The sequence below is a fragment of the Neolamprologus multifasciatus genome, chromosome 15 (assembly GCF_963576455.1).
Source record: "Neolamprologus multifasciatus chromosome 15, fNeoMul1.2, whole genome shotgun sequence".
Taxonomy (NCBI): domain Eukaryota; kingdom Metazoa; phylum Chordata; class Actinopteri; order Cichliformes; family Cichlidae; genus Neolamprologus; species Neolamprologus multifasciatus.
This window is the reverse complement of record NC_140453.1, coordinates 12136187-12157449: the sequence shown is the minus strand read 5'-3', so window position 1 is coordinate 12157449 and position 21263 is coordinate 12136187. Positions and strand designations below refer to the sequence as shown.

At 41.4% G+C, this 21263-nt stretch overlaps 1 protein-coding gene across 6 annotated transcripts in view; it reads left to right on the top strand.

Moving 5' to 3' along the window:
- Positions 1 to 21263, top strand: part of utrn (utrophin) — a 201181-nt gene that overhangs the window by 64927 nt on the left and 114991 nt on the right. For all 6 annotated transcript variants that reach the window (XM_085133820.1, XM_085133817.1, XM_085133818.1 and 3 more), the window contains 4 exons: positions 56 to 173; positions 275 to 483; positions 1379 to 1533; positions 1669 to 1858. In XM_085133820.1, coding sequence (XP_084989946.1) covers positions 56 to 173; positions 275 to 483; positions 1379 to 1533; positions 1669 to 1858 — 672 coding nt within the window. The remainder of the gene's footprint in view (positions 1 to 55; positions 174 to 274; positions 484 to 1378; positions 1534 to 1668; positions 1859 to 21263) is intronic.

Sequence of the window (21263 nt, the reverse complement as noted above, 5' to 3'; positions counted from 1 at the left end):
TTTTTTTAAATTGAACTTTCGCTAAACTTTCCTTGTATGTTTCTTCATTTGACAGGTGACAAAGAATGACCTGGAGCAGCGTCACCCTCAGCTAGAGGACATTTTCACACTGGCGCAGAACATCAAAAACAAAACCTCCAACCTTGATGTTCGCACATCCATTACTGAGAAATGTAAGAAAAAAGTTGTCAGGGGAAAAAAAAATAGTAGCAAATATGTATGTTGTGCTTTAGCCTTTGTTTGTCCATATAACCACATCTGTCTCTGGCTTTAGTGGAGAAGGTGCGCAGCCAGTGGGACAGCACTCAGCATGGTGTTGAGGCGCGGCTCCAGCAGCTGGATAATATGATTGGTCACAGCAACCAGTGGGAGGAGCAGAGGAAGGAGGTGATGGGCCTTATTGGGCACCACGAAGGACGTTTCCATAACCTTCTTCAACGTCAGTCCAGAGATCCCCTGACTGAACAGCTTAAAGACAATAAGGTTAGCAGGAAAAAAATACACTGCTTAACTTTCTCTCTGTGACCTCAGTACGCCTCGTCTGTCCTCTTGAGGTCATTTACTGTGATTCTGTAGCAAGCTTGTCTACTCATATTCCTCACGGAGAGAAAAAATAATGGATCAAAGCGAACTTTATAACATATTAGAGGTCCTTTATACAGTCGTGTAAGTTTATACAAGGCGAGAATGAATAAATCACCTCTCTGAAGTATCACTTTGAACGTTAATAACGTTCGTACACCCACATCATCCATCATTTTAATTTGAGATGATGTCTTGGCCAATGATTTCTGGCACCAAATCCTGCCTCTTCTGACAGATTACAGGGACCGAACACTAGAGGGCAACTGAGTTTAACAGAATCCAGGATGCTGTATACACAGCTGTTTGCTCCTGGTGTGTGGTCTTGTAATAATGAGTAATGATGTATTTAAAATAGTGATGTACACTTTTTTTTTGTTAAAAGAAAAGGAGCCCAGCAGTCCTATATGGATGACTTACTTCCAAATGCTGAATTTGGAGTCTTAATCACCAGGGTCTAATGTAACGTGCTTGATTAAGCAGAGGTTAAACAAACAATGTCAAAGAGCCGAGCAGCAGAATAACAAATTTGTGTGTGTGTTGTTGTTTTTTTGTTGTTAGTTTATTATTTCTTTTTTCAGCTTAGAGAATGAGTCATTAATATCCTCACACGGCAGTTTTTCATATACCAGGCCACAACAGTATACAGAAAACGGCACAGGAAGATGGATAACTCCAATAATGATAAACAAAGCCCTTCACAGTGACTAACAGTATTCACGCTGACTCACATCTGTCACATCCTCAGACTCACAGTCCAGTGTCACGAATATCAAAGCGCTGCATTGTTTTACAGGAGTTTCTCCAAGCTCTGGGCCGAGGCCAAGCTACAGTCGCAGCCTTCAACGAGTTGTCCAATCACCTTTTACGAGAGTATTCTACCGATGACACCAGGAGGATCAAAGAGGTCGCAGATAAACACAATGCTGCCTGGAACAGCCTCAACAATAGGTGCATACAAATTTGCCCGCTCACCCTCTCACTGTGCTTCAAGGCAAATATCCTTTAACAGTATTAAATGTTTCTGAAGTTATTGCTATATCTCATATATAGCTATGCGTTTGTCTCAATCATATTAATGGACAGGGCGAATGACCGTCACACGCAGCTGGACAGTGACCTGAAGGGCGTGCAAGTGTCTCTCAGGGAGCTCGAGTCCTTCCTCAAATGGCTCCAGGAGGCTGAGACTACGGTCAACGTTCTCGCTGATGCCTCCCAGAGGGAAGATGTGTCGCAGGACTCCGCCCACACGAAGGAGCTGAGGCGACAACTGGAGGTAGGGGCCGTAAATTGATAGAGAAACCGCGAGTATGTGAGGAATATATGCACAGGTGCCAGCCTATTATCTCACTGTCATCCTTCATTAACGCATCCTTCAGCTACCGAACAGGGGCTGAGGTGTGTGTATGCTGCTGGTTAAAGGTGTGTGAATCAGAGGGCACACAGAGGGCGTGTGAATGCTTTTACACCTTGAACGTAGTTCAGTGATCTCCTTGTTCTGTCCCGCTTACGAATTCTGTGTATGTTTTTCCCCCAGCTTGCTTGTCATTTACCCAGATGTTCCCTCCAGGATCAGTTGACGCACATCATCCTATGCTTTATGTAATGATTTAATCCCAAAATCACCTCACCTCAGCCTTCCAGCAGATATAACAGGCGCTAATCTTCTTTCTTTTATTTATTTATTAATTTTTTTTACTTCTTGCTGAAGTTGAAAAGTGTTTTTAAAAATGTCTTGTGGTCATCTCTTTTGGCTTCTACATTGAGCGACGTTTTAACAATCTCATTGCTTTTTCAGAGGAACTCCTTGTCCCTGAAAAAGCGCTGCAGTGTCATCCATCTTTCAGAATCGAAATCATCAGTCCAATAATAATTCTGTGTTTTCTTGTCTTGAACGCTACATTGCCATCACTCCCGCTTCCATTTTCCGATCATTTATAAAGAGGCCAAGGTTTATAGAGAAAAATGACGCTGAACCACCGCATGAATGGCTGCAAAGATTTCTGATTCATCAACTTGATGCGAATCTGATGGTCACAGACTTCTGTAACCCGTTTGTTGAGCCCTTGCTGGATTTGGAAGTAATGAATGCTATTATCACATTTATCTGCCCATTACAGTCATCTATATTTGTTGTATTGAACATAATCCATCATTATATAAACCTTTTCAAACTCACGTCCTGCATATTATTACAATTTAGTCCTGCAAAGGTCGAGTGTCTTACTAGAACACCAGAAACTGTCTGTATAAACTCCTCTTATACGATGAGTTGGGAAGCCAAAATTGGCACAAAGGTAGATCTTAGGGCTCTGAAGGTTATCATCTATATTACGTTTTAGCACATTATCATGCTGCAACCTAGCAACCACCAACCAATGGGCTAAAATGAGCCATTTGTAGCATTTTGCACCAAGAACACTTTAGACAAGCATTGGATAATTTTGATTAAATGACAAGTTTATTTTCACAAACCTTGACTTATACATGTATTGTAATGTCATCGTGTTGCCTAGCAACCACCTATTAACATACTGTAGTGAGTTCAGTAAATGTGTTAAAATAGTAACTAAGGGTAGTTTCCACCTGACTCCATTATGTTTGTGCTTATAAGCAAACATATTGGTGTAGCTTTCCTAATTTGTTATCGCCCGCCGTCTGTCTGTATCTTCTTTTGTCATTTCATTACCAGTTGGAGTCGAGATTGATGGATGGTCCTCGCCCAGAAAGTGGGTTTACATAACACAGACAGGCTTTAAGCCTTTGATGTTGTGGCTTTACTGAGTGTTGTTCCCCACAAACCCTTTCATTAGGTCACAATGACTGCTCTGCCACTGTTTGGTGCTTAGTTACTTTAATGACAATTTGTAGCCGCAGGCGGTTGTCATTCTCACTGCTGTTTTCATATTAAGCCCGCAGTTGGTGACTGGTCAGGCTCAGTGACAAATACAAATTGGTGCATTAACTGATATTTCATGAAAATGTGAGGCTTAATGGCATAAGAGCAAAAAACAACTGATGCTGTTGCGTGTGATACAGTAATGACAGACATGGCCACAGGAATCAACATACTGGGAAACAAACTTGTTTGTTCTCTTGCCGAGTTGGATTAGAATTGATCGTGACTGTCTGATAAATTGGGGAATTATGTGATCAGTCTGGTTAGTCTCCTGTGGATTTTTGTGGGCTTCCAATGTAGCCAGGAAATCGGGGATAAAGAATAATGGATTTCCAGTTCAAAAATTCCTGTTCTCGTCATTGGTTATGAAAAGAAAAAAGCTAATTAAAGCTTAATCGTTGTCAGACGACAGCTATTGTTTCAGAGATTAGATGCAACTAAAAGCTACTCGGGCAGGTTTGCTCAATAGAGCAAACTTTGTGCCAGAAATCTTGTCCCTTTAATACAGATTCCCCATAATCACAAGCAGATATCTGATGTCTTGACTCGGCTCAGCCACTATAAAAAAAAAAAAGTCCTTGTTTTATTTATTTATTTATTTTTCTGTTTTTTTTTTGTTTTTTTTTTTAAGAATTTACAAAATTTCTTAAATAGTTTTTGCTTCACTGAGTGGAAGAAGTACCAGTTTTATTTATTTTTTAATTTACAGACACTAGAACTTTGCAGAAAATAAGGTCGCCTGACTAATTTTGAAGCTACGGTAATTAATTACAAAAATAAATTTTGATCCAGTTCAGTACGCTTTCATTATCTTGGCACTGGAAGGCAGGCTGTGCATGAGCCATTATAGAGATATATGTAACTTTGTATTATTTTATCTACATGCGCTATATTTTCAATAGTTAATTTTCTGGACATTTAATTCTATAAATTGTGCCTTTTTATAACACACTCCCTCTCATTAATTTGCACTGGTCCAGTAGAGACAGGAACTTCAAAGGGATAATTACCACACTGTGAATAATTTCATGTTATGTAATTGCATATTGTCTTACTGGAGCATACAGGACGTCACTTGTTTACATCACAAATCTGCACATTTGGTGGAATAATGTGCAGATTTATTCCATCATGAAGGTGCAAAGATGTACACAGCCTGATGATCTGCTTATAGCTCGCTTGCCTTGTACACGTTTAGCTGTGGGCTTTAGATTTATGTGGGCTTGTGCATGATTGTACTGTGGTGTAAGCAGATGAGATGCACATGCTTTCTACAACCTCTTTCTTTGAAAAATGGTTCATAGTTTTATTAACCCAGAGCCAACAAAACACTCAGTGTCCCTTGTAATTCCCCGTTAAGCAGATTCAATACTCTGTGGAATGACTGAAATGGATGCTGTAGCCATTTAAACCTTGTCTAAACACAGCTCTTCAGTGAGCTCATCATGCCATCTCTCATTGTGTGCGTTTGTGTCAACTGTGTGTGTGTATGTGTGTGCCTGTTGGTGAATGATGATTACTCTAGTTGGCTGCATCGTTTTCTTCCTTTCCACTGTCAAGTTACTGTCATTTAAATAAACTTATTCAGGGACCACAAAACAAAACAGTATTTGTTTTTGTGCGTCAATTTGTGTCACATCTTTAAAAAAAAAAAAAAAGGTTTGCACACATCTCAGGAGGGATTTTGGACCACTCGTCTTTACAGAAATTTTAGAAATCCTTTACTTTTTTTGGCTCAAAGCAACCCCAAAACAGTCAGCTTTCATATTTTCCAATCTAGAGAGACAAAAAGAACAGTGTTTATACTGCCCCATGATCATAACAGGCTGTTTATACACTGAAGGCAATCATCTAATAATAATTGGTTGGATTTGATTTATATAGCGCTTTTCAAGGCACCCAAAGCGCTTTACAATACACCAGTAGTGTGTTGGCCATCTACACCAAATTAACACCAATATTCCCAAAGGGCAGTCCCTCCATCTACAGTGATACAGTTCCACCACTGATGATTTGGAAAAGCTCATGATATACATGCTTGATTTACTGATATCCTCAAAACATCATTGCCACAGCACATGAGCAACCAGAAGAAACGCAGGGAGAGAAACAGCTAGAAGATAAAAATGATAAACAAGTCCATCTGGCTCATGAGTTCAGGTGAACCATGTTTACCTCCATCAGTTAGGTCATGTTTTTGGTCATTCTGTCTGTGCGCATGACGGCTTGAAAGGTTTTGAATGTATTCTGAAAACTTTGTAGGGGTTAAGAGTGGGGTAAAGAACAGAGAGAGACGAGAAAAAAGAAAAAAAAAAAAAAATGATGGAGAGGCGGCTGGTCTTGGGTTTTCATCCTCAATTCAAATTAGTGCCTCTTGTCTTGTGGTTGGGAGAAAGAAGGGTGTTTTTCATCACTTTAAATGAAAGTCAAACATTAGCAGAGGGCATGAAAAGGGTTAAAATATCCACTCTATGGTTTATACTTTCTTATACAGTGTGGTTAGGAGTTCAGGATGAAGTGAGCGGCTGCTTTTCTCTGCTCTTTTTCTTCTCTAAATGTCATCTCTGCTGCCTGGTGCCTCCAGCAGATACATTCTCTAAACATTCAGCTGTTTTCTGCACTGATAAAAGATACTTAAAAGCCTTTTATCTTTTATTTTTGACCTTGCCCTCCTACCCTCTCTTCTGATGCTCTGCTTTCCACCCACTTTTTATTTTCCTCAATTTTTTTGGTTTTATCTGCAGTTTACCAGCATGTCCCCCCTCTTTTCTTCTCAGTTAATCGCTTAAAAAAATAGTATTTTTTTTGGCGACAAAAACATGGCTCTTAATTAAAGACACATGCACTGTATCTCTCCCACACACTTGTTTGTGTCTGGAAATATTTTTCTGTAACATACTTGGCTTTTTAAAGAGATATCTTATCAGTTGTAAACACCGAAAAACATAATTTTCTGTTTTTGGTAGGTGTACTGTAGTTTTTGGCCTTTAGTTTTAAATACTTAATTTTTTTTGGACTGCTAGTGGTTTTATTAGATAAGCGACAGCAAAGAGACGGCAAGGAAGCCAGGAGGAGACACCACATGGGTAATGACAGAAGTCTGGTCTGATGCAGCCTGCGTTTGGCACCACAGATAAAAACTAAATCAAAAACAGTCACTTAATGGCTTTTTCGGGAGATTTTAAGTGCATTTGGCATTTCCTGATGTAATTTGTTCCACGATCATATCTCAGGTGTCTGAAACTGAGACAACAAAAATGGCTTCCTTAATGGAAGAGGAGAACTAGAGCTAAAAAAAAAAGTAGACTGTTATTTATTTTGCATTGAAAAATTACTGTCTGAAACTAAAGTTTCTCAACAAACCTTTTTTTCTTTAATAAAAAACTTACCAAAGGTTGACAGCTACCCTAATGGAGAAAAAAGTCTGTCGCAAATTGCAAGAAGTAGCGTAGATGTAGTAACAAATTGGCTCAGTGTAGTTTGAAGGCATTCAGAATTGACCTTTAACCTGTATGGTGCATTATTGTATCTCGCGAAGCATTGTTTTTAGGTTCATGCAATCCTGTTCTCAGATTTGCTGGATCCACCTGACTGCACTACAGAGTAGTGCTGTGCAATATGATAGTGATGGGTCGTTCGCGAACGAAATGGCTCTTAGAGCCGGGTCTTTGAAGTGAACGACGCGGGCCGGCTCCTTATTGGGAGCCGTGAGGTTTTGTTTTTTTTTCTTTCTCTCACCCTCTCTCTCGCCCTTTTTTCCGCTAAACTCCGCACGGCCTGTACTTTGCGCTGGGCAGAGGGGGGAGGGGCGTTAGTTACACTTGCAGTAGCACAGGAACAGAGCCAGAGAGAAAGAGAGCGAGGGACAACAACGTCACATTAGAAAAGTATAGTAATCATCCACTATTTTCAGTTGCAGATGATAAAGGATTCAGAAATCATCAGGCTCATATGACAGAGAATGTGCATCTTCTTTTTGTTTTAATATTTTAATTTATATTTAATTGTGTTGTGGTTTGCAGTGTTTTGTGTTGTTTCACGTTAAATTTGTTTAAAAGGAAAATGCTGAAAATTTAAATAGTTAAAAGTTTAAAATGTAAATAGTTGTTTTTTGTATTATATGATTTATTTATTACATTTTATGTGGAGTGAATAAATAAAGTATATTTATAGTGGACCTTAGAGACAAAGCACGTACAAACTCCAAAACACGTAAAAACTCAGAAGCACGTACAAACTCCAAAACACGTAAAAACTCAGAAGCACGTACAAACTCCAAAACACGTAAAAACTCAGAAGCACGTACAAACTCAGAGTCACGTACAAAAGACAACAGAAGTGCTCCAGGTTTCTAGGGCGCAGTGTTGAGCTTTTGTTACCTAGTGGCTACACAAGCCAGGAAGTATCAACAACCGGATTTGGTTTGTGGTAGTAACAGGTAAATGAACATTTTTTTTAAATTATTTGAATAAATATGAGTGCTTGTCTATAAATACACAAACAATACACACATGCTTTCAATTGTGTAATTTAAGTGATCTGGGTAGCTCTGTTTTGGAAGTTCAGTAAACGCTAGAAATGTGTTTTGGAGTTTGTACGTGCTTTTTGGAGTTTGTATATGCTTTAGAGTTTGTACGTGCTTTGTCTCTAGGGGCCATATATAAACATATATAAATAAAACCACTTTTTTTTACATTAGTAATTCCTTTTCTGCATAATTTTATATTATTGTTAATGATTAAATAATTAAAGCAACAAAACAACCTGAAGAGCCGGTTCGGAGCCGAAAGAGCCGGCTCTTTTTAGTGAGCCGAGCCGAAAGAGCCGGATCTCTAAAAAGAGCCGGAAATCCCATCACTACAATATGACCAAAATCTCATATCCCGATATAAGAATTCTATCATCCCGATCACAAATGTAACATTTTCTGTAAAATCTGTGAATCTCGGGCAGCTCAACTTGCGTGAAGTGTTTCCAGCTGCGCGTCATGTAGCTGGAGTCGAGTGTTTTAACCAATGCATGAAACGATACATTTTTAGACATAAGTTGTAACGGCCGCCGTTTTCTTTGTGAGTATTTATTACACAGCGTGCTGCGGGGAACAGCCTGTTGTAACGTTTGAGTCTAAGGTCTATTTTTTTAGCACCTGGCGGCTCTTTTTTTACTTCTCATCCGTAAATAATCTGCTCTTTCACGTGATTCAGTTTATTTTGAAAAGTCTCAACAGGATCTTGAGCTTTATTGTGAAAGGTTTATGTGAAACATAAACAAGCGGACACGCGATGGTGTTACCGTCGTTGTTGCTAACCACAACGCATAAAAACAGGCGCTTGTCCGTCTGTAGTGTGGTTATATTAAATATAAGAGAAAGAGAGAACTTTAAGAAATTAATATAGCCACTACAGTGACCATCAAAACGATGAAAAAATATTGCCGTAAACAGTTTATATTGCGACACCACGAAACAAACGATAGCGTAAAATGAAACGATAGACGTTTTTATATCGTCACCCGATATATATCGTTATATCGAACAGCCCTACTACAGAGCATCAGTAACGCTTAAGAACAAGCACTCAACAGTGGTGTCTGCAAGTATGAATGGTACCAGCCTTCTTGGCATAGTGTCTCGAGTGCTTGACAAGTGAGGATGTTTTGCTTTTCATACAAGAGGCTTCTTCAGTTTTAAGAAACTGACAGAGCCCGATGTGGGGGTTGTGTAGTGGTGTGAGGTGTGAAACCTCTGTAAGATGTAGCCCCACCCACCATCATAAGGCAAGGTGAGAATGGGGGATTGAAGACTGCTGACTCAAGGTGGCTGGTAGCTGGTGCTGTAAGCCATCACCTCTGTTCAACAATGGTCGATCACAGCGGATGTAGATGGCCTCCTTTACTCCTTCCAACTATCTGTCTTCTCGGTCCAGAATGTGAACACTGGCATCCTTGACGGAATGCCCTCTCTCCTGTAGGTGTACAGCAGAGTCTATCAAGCACTCGACTACCATGACACGGACGACTGTGAACCGACACAGACTTCTTGGCACTCACGTCACACATTCGAGCTGCAATACTACAGTTCTTACTTAAAGACTCCTTTTTGACCTCTGCACATGTGCAAAGATGTATTTTTCTTTTTGCCATCAAAATGAAAAATATGTTTTTAACTACTCATGTTTAACATTCATGAGTCAGCCACCAGCTTCACGGGCACGTAAGCCGTGGAAGTGCTCCAGCTAAGATTGCCAGTGCAGAAAATGAATGGGACCGCTACTTCCCAGAATCCTGGATGCCTGAAATAACCCCTCCTTCTCTATATCTCTATTGTGTGTGGTTCTCATTTGTCCTCCAAGTTCTTGCACAATCTCTGTCTCTCGCTCTCTCACTCTTGCTCTCTCTCGTCTGATTGTCTCTCGCTCATTGATTTGTTTCTTGCCTGGCATAATGTCATTCAACCTTCACAACAGATGCATTGTTTGTCTTCCCTCAGTGGTGCTTTTCATCCGTCTCCCTCTTTCTTAGTCTCTCACTCTATTTTGCTCGCTCTCTCTTTCGCTCTCTCTCTCTCTCTCTCTCTGTCCTGCTTTCTCTCTCTCTTTGTCACTCCTTCCCTCTCTTTCTCCGCTCCAGATCGGCAGCAGTAAAAAGTAAGCCGCGTACGGACAGCTTCTCTTCTCGTCCAGTGCAACTCGTGCCTTCCTCTCTCCCTTCCCTCTCATCTCTGCCAGCACTTTGCGCTCTTTCTCTCCCCGCTTATCTTTTTCTTCTTCTTTGTTTCATCTTCTTCTTCTTCATCATTTCCCTCTTCTCTGTCACTCTCTTGACTCTGCAGGGTGCCGTCACGAGTGATTTGTTTGATTCTCTTCTGGCTCTGCGGTCGAGGTGCGCGTGTGAATGTCCGCGTGGAGGAGAAAGTGAGTGTCTCGTCTTGTCCGGCTCTTTTGCATCATCGCGCGCATGTGTGAGTGCATGCTAAGAGCTGTGTGAGTGACTGTTTATAAAGAGAGAGAGAGAGAGGGGGGGAGAGGGGGAGAAAGCAAACTGAGGCTGCGCTCACTATGTTTATTGTGTGTGCGTGCGTGTATGTGACGAAACGTGGGGGCATGCTGAGCTGAGTACGACTGCGAGTGAGTGTGTGTGTGGGTTTTTTTTCCCCTTCTCTCTCTCTCTCTGTGTACATGTGTGTGTGCGCATCACGTCAGCTTGGCTGGGGTCTGGTCGGCTGGAGAGGGAGAGGGAGAGGGAGAACAATATGAGCGGGGTAGGGCAGTGCTAGCATGCGGACCAGGAGCAGGCTGCTGCAGACTTGTAGCAGTCTTAAGATGATGGCCATGGTCCGGACCTCCCTCCAGAAAGTGGTGGTCTTCTTACACAGGCTCCAGAGGATGGCCATCTCCTCGCCGCGCTACCAGAAACTCTGCAAGGTACGTGGAGACACGGAGCTGGAGAGCAGAGAGTTCATGTTTTTCTTTTTTCTATTTTTCTTTTCCTAATTTAATTGGATTTTCTTTTTAAACTTTTACGATTGCACTCATTGTCATTTAAATGATTATTTTTCGATTCTTTGGGATTTGTTTGGAGTCTATATTTATCAGATGCTCGGTTTGTGCATCCCTGTCTGCAAGCAGCCATAAAGTTTTTGCTGCACATGTGTATGTGTATTTCCCCCACCCCCAGTGTAAATGCTCTTGCTTTTCAGAAATCTGGAGTTTATCACCAAGTTGCCCGTGTTTGCCTCATCCATAGCTTCTCCTCTATTTTTGGCCTTTTTATTCATGAGTCATTTGGTTGTCAAGACATTCTGTTCCTGCTGAAGTTGTTTTGAGGACTCCAGTCACCTCCACAGCCTGTCGTTTTAAATATATATGTGCATATATACATCAGCAGCTTTAGGAACTTTTGGCATGTCTTTCGCATATCAAAGAAGAATTCAAACTGTGCGTCCCTGCTGTAGAGTGAGATTGTGTGTGCACGCTTTGTATTTTTGTCAGCTTTTAAAGTGAGTGCAGGCATACACAGGGATTGTGGTGAAGAGTGTGTTGTATTTGTTTTTTGGGTACACAACTATTTTTTGCTTGTTTGTTTTTCAGAGACATTGTGACAGGTGGGACTGATGGGACGCTGTTCTGTAACCTAATTTAATTCGATCTCTTGATTAAAGTTTTTAGCTGATCTCATTATGTTGACACGACACACCGGTTAACAGGTTGGCGCCACACACACATTCATTTGAAAAGCGCATAAGAGAAACATGAGGAGAGTGTATTTGGTTAAAAAAAAGAAAATCTAAGTCAGCTTGATTGATTTTACTTGAGAGAAAACGACTGCTGATGTGCACCGGACTCGATGTCATTTTGTACCCCTGTTGATCATTATTGATCGCCGATCTTCATTGCCGTCTCTCTTGCGCTGCACAGCACTGACCTGCTCTCGCTCAGAGGGTAAGGGTGGGGGTGGAGAGGGGAGACCAGCTGTTGAGATTTGACAGTACTGTGCGTGTGTGACTGTTGGAGAGCGACAGACTAATGCATCAGAACAGTTTTGGATTAGTTTCCAGCTGCAATCATGGCTCGACAAACATGTGGTGGCTCAGTTTAATCCATCCTGAAAATTCGTTACGCTTTAGGACTGCATGTTTTTTTTTCTACTCACCAAGTGTGTGGTTATTTATTTATTTATTTTTTATTTTTTTTATTTATTTTTTTTATTTCATTTTATTTTTTTGTCTCTACAGAAGAAAAGCCAAAAATTATCACGAGAAAGTCTATTTATATGTAATTTTTCCCTGTTTTTTTTTCTAGCCTGTCTTGTTTCTCTGGGAACAAAACAAGAAACAAAAAGCAATAGTGACGACTCAAGGATTAGACCTTGTTAAAAAATAAAAAAAAATTATGGGAGAGTGATAAACAGAGCATTAGGCATTCGGGATTAGGCATTCATTTCCTGCTCTTTCTCGGCTTATCTTGCAGATGCTTGACTTATGTTTGTTTGTTTTTAAACAGTTCTTGGCAAAAACAATTAAAACTAGATCTGTGGTAGCGAACATGCAGATAAATGCACAATCAACTCTACCCCTCTTTTTTTCCCTTTTTTTTTTAACTCCAGCAAATCCAAATCTTGAGTTGATTTGTTCTTTTGGCTCCATTAAGCACCCTTAAGGGGCCAGACCTTCGCTGGATTGTGTCCGTACCGGACAGTGGGAGGAATCAGTCATTCCACAGCCGATTACCCTCCCCTGGGTTGCATCAGTCATTCCAGCTTCGTTTGGCCTTCCCTTGGGGGACTGTAATGCCAGGGTAGTCCTGCCTCCCTGGGGTGCGCTCACTGGTCGGCAGACTGGAACAATGACATCCTGATGATAGATTCGAAATGGGCTCACCCTCCGGCTCTGGTCATTCTTTCTTTTTTGGAGGCAGACCACGGCCTGTTTATTGTCTGACACGTGTTATTAAGTGCAAAAATAATGGAAGCTGGTTCATTTAAATTGAATAATTTTAACATTTCTAATTATTCTCAGAGGAAATAACTGATTTCATATATTGTATTCCTTAGTTTCCTGAAGAACATGTTGTTTATGTTTTCGTACCACTCTTAAAATCGTAAGAAAAATGAATCCCACCAACACTTTCAATTTGATCACACTTACTCAAGTCAACAGTTCGTGTTTTCGTCTGACTCACTGTCACAAAGGCTGTTTTTTACCCTTGGAAAACCAATTAGACGGCAATATCAAGCTTACCTCTTGAAAAGCACGGACTTGCATCATGTTTGTCGTCACTACCTCTAACAGAGTACCAGTGCAGGGCAGGGTGACCACTGACTCACCGTGCTGTGATGGATGGGAAGAGTATGAAATGTACTGAGTCATATCTTTTTATCTGTTAATCATATTTTTCTGGGAGCTTTTGGGTTTATGCAGAGCACCAGTTATTTTGATGTATAATAGCGAGCTTAGCGATGTTTGCAAGCGGCAGCCATTTAACGTTTTTAAAATTTCATCTGTTATTTGGAGAGTAAATTATCTTTCCCAGTTCAAAGCAATAACATTTAATAAGGTTGTATGCTCTGAGAAATTTTCTTTAATCTATACGGCGTTCCCCTGAGGCTGCATTCGATGCAATCATTCTGTACTCATTAAAAACACCGGCTAAATGCCTTAAATGTAAATGCGAGCTTCGGTGCATCCCGATTGTTCCTCTTCACCGGCCTTTCACCTGGCAAGCATGTGACATATAGTTTACTGGTGAATAGAAGCTCTGAGTGGCATGCCTGGTTCATTTATAGTGAGGCATACAGAGGGGCCCTTGTGGCTCATTTCATCTCCTCACTTTTGCTGCATACAGAGGGGCCCTTGTGGCTCATTTCATCTCCTCACTTTTGCTGCGCTCTGTCTGTCCGTGTGTAATCTCTAGCTGAGAATTGGGTGAAGGGCCCACCTCTCTCCAGAGGAGCGTCCTCCTACTCTCATTATTGTAGCGTTGGCTGCTATTTCGTGTGTGCGTGTGTCTGTGTTAAACCAAAGCCTACTTTAGAAACAGCCCTAAAGCAGCAATAATGTGCAGTCATGCCTTGTCTGTCTCTGTTTCTCTGGCAAATGCTTTGGCCTTTGGGCTCCACACTCGATCCACCTTTGCTCCTGGCTCACTGCTACCCCAGGACAGGTGACTCAGGCGTGGGCATGGAGCCCAGCTGTCTGACCTCCCTGTCCTTGAGCTCCACAGGGGTCCTATGGGTTATTAGGCAAGTGTTAGCATTAGCAGTTAGAGCCTCAGGTGTAGTCAGATTACACCCCACTCCCCACAATCCTCTCCCCCCAGTAACCTGGCTCACGCTCAGATTGTGGATAATTTATTTCTTTATTTTCTTCACGCATCCTTAGACACAGTTAGCTTACGGACACTCATGCATTCAGTTCTCCAACACATATGTGGATGAACACGTTTAAAATACAAGCATACCCACACACTCACTCACTCCTCAGCTCCTCTGTGAGTGATGAGTCACAGGCGGGAAATTTATGTGGTAACAGATTCATAAATGCAGGTCATTTAAATTCATCAAGACCGTATTGGGAACGAGCAGGGACAATAAAAGAAAATGAAGATGGGTTTTTCCTCTCCCAATCAACATTACATGTAAATCACCACAGATGAACTTTCTATTGGGAGTGGACTGAGGTGAAATAGCACTTAAATCACTGATACAGCCCCGAGTTAAGCTGCTCTCCTTTTCTCGATTGCCATTACAGCAGAAAGTGACCGTTCCATTATGATAAGATGAGACGAAGAGGACAGAAAAACTGGTCTTGAGATTGAAAATCAACACCCCAGGATTAGATGGAATCCACATTATACTATATTTGCTTCAAATATAAACACAGAAAGGGGGGGAGTCCCTCAACCTCCTCGCCTTTTTCCTCCCTTTGTCTACATCCCATTTTGTCTCTCGCACATCCAGTAAACCCATTTATCGAGCCAGTAATGCACGCGTGTGTCCGGTTTGTGTTTATGTGCACTTCCATTAGTGGCTTTCAGGCACTTCCTAACACCAAGCTAAAGCTGCTAATGCTTGTGTAGTTTATCATCACGTATACTTTATGGTGCTGGAAAGCTCTGTATTCACCCAGCACTTCAACATGTGATATCCAGAGTAAATAACGAGGAAGAAAGGGAAAGATATTGATGGAGAGATGTGCGCAATTACCTCTGTAGCTGTGTACTGGTTAACTGTCGTGATCAGTTTTCAAAGGAGTTGTTTTTCTCTTGTGATGACTGCATCTTTGCACTGAGGCTGGAAACGGGAGGAAAAATAGCTTAAACATGAGAAGCACCTACAAAATTCACTCTTAAAAAACAGAGAGAGAGGTATTTAGGTATTGTGTAAGTCCTAAAGGGACAATGCACATTAGTTAGCATGAGTACTTGGACCCATCATTTTGTCATGGCATGAATAAGTATTAAAAGGAATCGCTGATGCAAAAGCATCAAAGCCCAGTTAAAAGTCAATAAATTAAACACACCGAGCACAGAACAATGACATAACCATGTGACATATAACAGAAAAATCTGAACTAACATAACATTTTAATGTCCAAGTTACTAACAACTTGATCATATTTTTCCCAGTTTAACAAAATCACATTTTACAGTCTTGATACAAATTTGATCTAATGTTTCTACAGTCTTTTTTTCCCCACTTGTCTGTCCAGCTATTAAGAAAGTAGATGATGTGATAGATCTGAGGTCCGGTACTCAGGTTTACTGGAGGACATGTTTGTTTTCAGACGGCAGACTTGGCCAAAACTCACTAGCCCACCTGACACCGTGATCTATGGCCAGCCCAGACATGGCCTGAGCCGAATCGAGGGAGAGATAGAGATCTCAAGGTTTTTGCCTTTTCGTTGCTCTCCCTTATGGCATGGCAATCTCTCTATACGTGCTTAAAGTGCTTAAAGATTTGTAGAAACTAACCCGTAAGAGAGGGGAAAAAAGGGAAATATTGACCTGAAGGCAGTGAGGAGGCAGTCATTTTTGTTGCCACCTAGAGGTCTCTATGACCTTCCAGCTCTCTCTTATCATCCTTTCACTGTCTCATGTACCGCTTGCCCGACTGAGTCGGGGCGCGATCCAGGGGGCACCCTAAGTGCAGGAAATAAAACGAAGCATGCAATCATTTTTCCTTTGCTGTTCCTTCTATTCTTGTGCTGACAATCAATCTGCAGGGACAAGGCCTGCGCTCTGCACCTTGCCAGAGTCCCACCTTGCCAATATCTATGGTGAGCACACAAACAGTGCTGACTCACAGTCCATATTCTGTTTTCTCTCAGTGTGTATATGTGAGCGCCTGCACCTTTTTGTGGTGCTGACAAATACCACAGTTTCAAATTGAAGAAGAGATTGTGTTTATACAAATGTGCTGATAACATAAGGTCAGAATAATCAGAAGGTGATTGAGCCAATTAGTATTCAACAGATTAGAAAGTGTATCGATTGATCCTGTCCTCACTACCCTCTGTTACTTCTCTCCTCTTTGACCCTTCCCTCCTATTCCCCCCCCCCCCCCTCCCCTTGTTTACTTGCATCAGCTTCAGTTCTCATTCTTTCTCCTCTGTGAATCTCTTCTACCTTTGGACAGTTTCCCTCTCTTGTCAAGGATAATTAATTCTTTAAGAAGGAGTGGAACATTTGCTCCATGATAACGTCTGTTCCTGCTACGTTTCAACGCCTCTGTGTTTTATTTCCATGCTCTGAGCCCAAATGATTTTGTATTTCATCTTCTTTTTTTTTTTATACATCTATCAAAAACACGGTGTGCATTTGCAGTGATTTATCACTTCTAGAAATCTCTTTTGAAAGGTGAAACATTCACGTATGAGCAAGCGTCTTGTCTTGTCTCTGTGCCATTCTTTCTCTGAATCTTGTCCTTGCTGTAGAGATAAACATTTAATTGTAGGGATGCAACGATACCAATTTTTTCAAACCGATACGATACCGATACTTGGATCTGAGTACTTGCCGATACTGAGTACAAAAACCGATACTTCTACCACACACACACACACACATACACACACACACACACACAAGCACTTCTGTTAAATTATTGCAATCTCCACTCCACTCATTTTAGAGCAATCTCTCTAAAATGAGTCTCCACATTTTAATTTAACAAAATATCACTGAACTATTGGCACTGTCTCGAGCTTTCAGAATAATAAATAAACACTTCTGTTTGGAATAAAATAAATACAAATTAGGTTTGAGAATAAAATAAACTTTTAAATTATTGCAGAGTGTCCAATTTCATATCGCGGCTCGAGTATGCTGAGAAGACGGTTCAATCCTATGTTTTCCACGACTGGCATTGGCTGGTCATCCAGAGAAATAAAATCAGTCAGAGCCTCTGTTATTTAAACTGCCCATGGATTTTCTCTTGACATTTTTCATCGCTTTTCCAAAACCTGAGTTAAAGTTGGCTGTTCCGGTCCACACTGCTGACATTTTGTTTAGTCTAGCCACCAGTCTCACTCGCCTAACCCTGTGCCTGTTTAGCGTGGGATGTCCCCCTAGTGGTCAATCTAAAAAACTACAACAGAAATGACAAGCCACCCTCTGATTAATTAAATAAGTTAGTATCGGTTCATGGTATCGGTTAACTTTTACGAGTATGAGTACACACACATTTTACAGTATCGTCCCCGATACCAGTATCGGTATCGGTGCATCCCTATTTAATTGATTTATTCACCTGTCTTTTAGGCTTTTTGTACAACCACTCAAAAAAGGGGAGAAAAACACTTAGATGGAACTACAAATTATTTTTTAGCAGAGAAATACAAAGACACACTTTGTTCCCTTTCTTCTTGATCTACTATCACCATTTCACTCAGTAGCACTTTTCCTAATATCACCATAATATGCAGCATATGCACCGGCTCACCTCGCCCTCTTTCTATTTATGCCATCATCTGCTCTTTGCACGCCGCTTCTAAATCATTCATGCTTTCCGTCTTTTCCCTCCCATGCTCCAAAAACATTCTGCCCATCTTCCTCAACTCTTAGATGGCTTACTAGATGCTACTTGAGCCTTCATTCATGCACCCTTTACAAACCAGATACTTGCATTCTGCGAGTTTCCAACACTGAAACTATACTCGCGTGGATGTCATATATGATTCGCCTCAAGGTTTATCATCCAGCTAGCTCATCTTAACATTTTTCCAATTGGTTAAATCAGCGGATGTTTACTTCACCCATGTTATTTTGTCTGAATGTCCCTGACTTGGGGCTTTCAGTGGCCTAAATAAAAAAAGGAGTGGAGGTTAAAAAGAACAAGAACCCCAAGAAAATAGCAGTGGAAGAAAAAGTGGGCAAGACAAGAGGAAAAGAAATTAGCCCCAGTGTAGAAGGCACTGCGATGAAGGAAATGGAGCATTGAGCATCCTCTCAGAGATAACACAAAGAGGAGCTGAAAATGGTTTTCACTGTTATATCACAGGAGATTAAAGATAAATCAAGCTATATATAGTCAGTAATCTGCAGGCAGGAACAGCCTGCTAGAGTCAAATGCCACTATAGGGGGGAAAAAAAGGAGTTTGATGGGTAGTCACGATCACGTCACAGAAGTGTTGAGCAGAGTTTTTGTAAAGTCTTAAGTTTGCCCAGAGGAGCTCTCACTGTTGGCGTGCAGTTTTTGCTCTGACAAGCTTTTGAAAGGTAAAACTCTTCTTAAATTAGAAATGTCCTCTCCGTACTACATGGTTAAAAGATTAGACACGAGACGGAACCATGTGATACTCGAGAAAGTTGAGAGAGGGATCAGAGATGACTGGAGCGGATCAGCGTGAGCAATGAAAATGTTTGTGAAAGACAGCTCGACGTAAGCTTTAACTCCATCTCAGTGGTGCCTTCACACGTCGGACCGCAGACATCAAAGAAAATCCAGAGCTGTTAGGTGAGACAAGGAATCAAATTAGATGTACTACAGTGCTGCAAGGGTGGGTGTTCACTGGTTCAGCATATTTCATAGTTAGAGCAGAAATGTGTGAGAAGAGGGGACATTTTTGTTCCTTGAGGAGAGAAGTCTGCCCTTTCTGAAAAGTAAAGTTACGAAAAAAGGTTTGACTCAAAAAGCAGAAGAGGAAGAAAAACATGTCATGAGAGAAAAGATGGCTGCCAAGTATGTTTTATTTTTTTTAAGAAGGACGAAATTGAAGTGAGGAAAGAGCTATCTAAACATGACACCGGGACGATGGAAGCTGGGAAAAGTTGGACACGGTGACAAGAACAAGTAGGAACCTGGAAATGGAAAAAGGGTGCAAAGATGGGAAAAGAGAGACCAGTGCCTGAAAGGAGGAGAAGGGATTGAAGAAGAAAGGGTCGATAGAAGTGTGCGATTGCCTTTTCCATCTCTGGGGTTTGCAGGGCTTATTTCAGGGTCACCGGAGAGACGATCGCACACACAAACACGCACACACACGGACAGACGGAGAGAGATAGAGTTCAGAATCGACCCGAGTACTCGTTTTCAGCCTAAAGGATATTCTCAGATTGGGCAGGGGGGGGAGAATTCATTTATTGCCTCAGTACATGAGTGACTTCATTTTCACTGGCTGCCTTGCTTCCCACTGTGGACAAAAGAGAAATGCCAACAAAGCCTATTAGACATTTGTCCAGTTTACAGCCAAGTATGTCTTGTTGAATGTCTCCCTCTTTTAGCCTGTCCCCCTTGTCAGTGTTTGTGTGCATGAGTGTGTGTGTGTGTGTGTGTGTGTGCCAATTCGTGCCTGCTAAATATCATTGGGATTAGCGCCGGAGGCTTAATTAAAAAGCAATTACCTTTGGTCGCTGCGGGCGACGCTTGGCGGAGGGTAGCTCGACTAATCTGGTGAATGTTGTGAGGGACCCTCAGTGGTAGCGTGCACACACAGATGTGTGCAGTTGTCTGCAGAATTAAAGGGGGATTAAAACAATTGTTAATTAGCGAAGTGGGGTGGGGGCTGAAAGGGTAGAAGAGGGACTGCAGGGCCAGGCGCACCGTTCCCTCTGCATCTCACGGCCTCTGTGAGTTTATTTATGAGGTTAAGTGGGCAAATGATATACCCCACATCTAATTCATTTTGGAGCTCCTAAGCATGCGTACTCTTTCCCATTGTACATCTCCTGCTTTTCCACCTCTCTTCTTGCGCTTTCAAACACTAAAATAGGTTAGCAGAGTTAGCGCCTGGGCTAATCTTTTAATTTTAAAGCTCCAATTAGATGTCAGTAATGACAGTAATTAGATCATCTCTCTGAGACTCGCTCTGTTGTGCCCTTGAAAACCCCCAGTATGCTCGATACAATAGAGGCGAATCTGCCAAAAAAAGTGTGGGGTGGGTCATTTCCTGAAATGATGAAGCTGTCTGAATACAAAGCAATGCTCTGTGTACACCTAAAATCAAAGATTATCTATGGGGATATTGAGAATTTAGCCTAAGTTGAACTTTGGATAGATCTTAGTGTAATTTTAGTGTCTGAAGCCACTCTAAGGTTAGTCTGTTTTTGGATAGGCGGGATAATATCAGATATTAGCCCCTTAATTCCTCCCCCGCTGAAAATGATATATCTATAAATAATTTAGTATTTACCCATGCCATTGGACCATGTTGTGTTTCATCAGTTTTGTACTGGAAGATTACTTGGTGTCCTTGGCCAAAGGGGCGATTAAATGACCCAATGGCCCTCTCCTCCACCAATAAAACAAGCCAAAATTATCTGTATTGGCTCTCAGCTGAAATTTAGTTTTAAACATTGGTGTTGGTATTGGCCCAGTATTGCGTTATTCAGAATGGGTGCATCCCTAGAGCATATAGGAAGAGAATTTGCGTTAAAATTGTGGTTTTGGTTGCCACAGAAACAAAGTTTTCACTCCTGTGCATTTTTGTGTTGTGTGTGTTTGTAATCTGTTTGTGCCCTCAGGTTTGACGATTTGTTGTAGTTCATCAAGATTTAATTTTGGATTGATGTTTTTTCATCCCTGAGAGAGACCAGTAATTACCACTAAACGCTGTATGAAAAGTGCTCATGCACACACAATCACAACACACGTGCGCGCGCACGCGCAAGAACACCCCTCACTACCCCTGGCTGATGTATCATAATTGTCCTCTGTCCTCTTCCCATCTTGCTTTGCTCTATTTATAGCTCGTTTTAGGCCCCACCCTCCCAGACAGCACTATGGCAACTACATGATTGACAGGCCAATTGTCAAGTGCGCTTGATCCTTTTGAGTCTATCGCCTTTCCTCC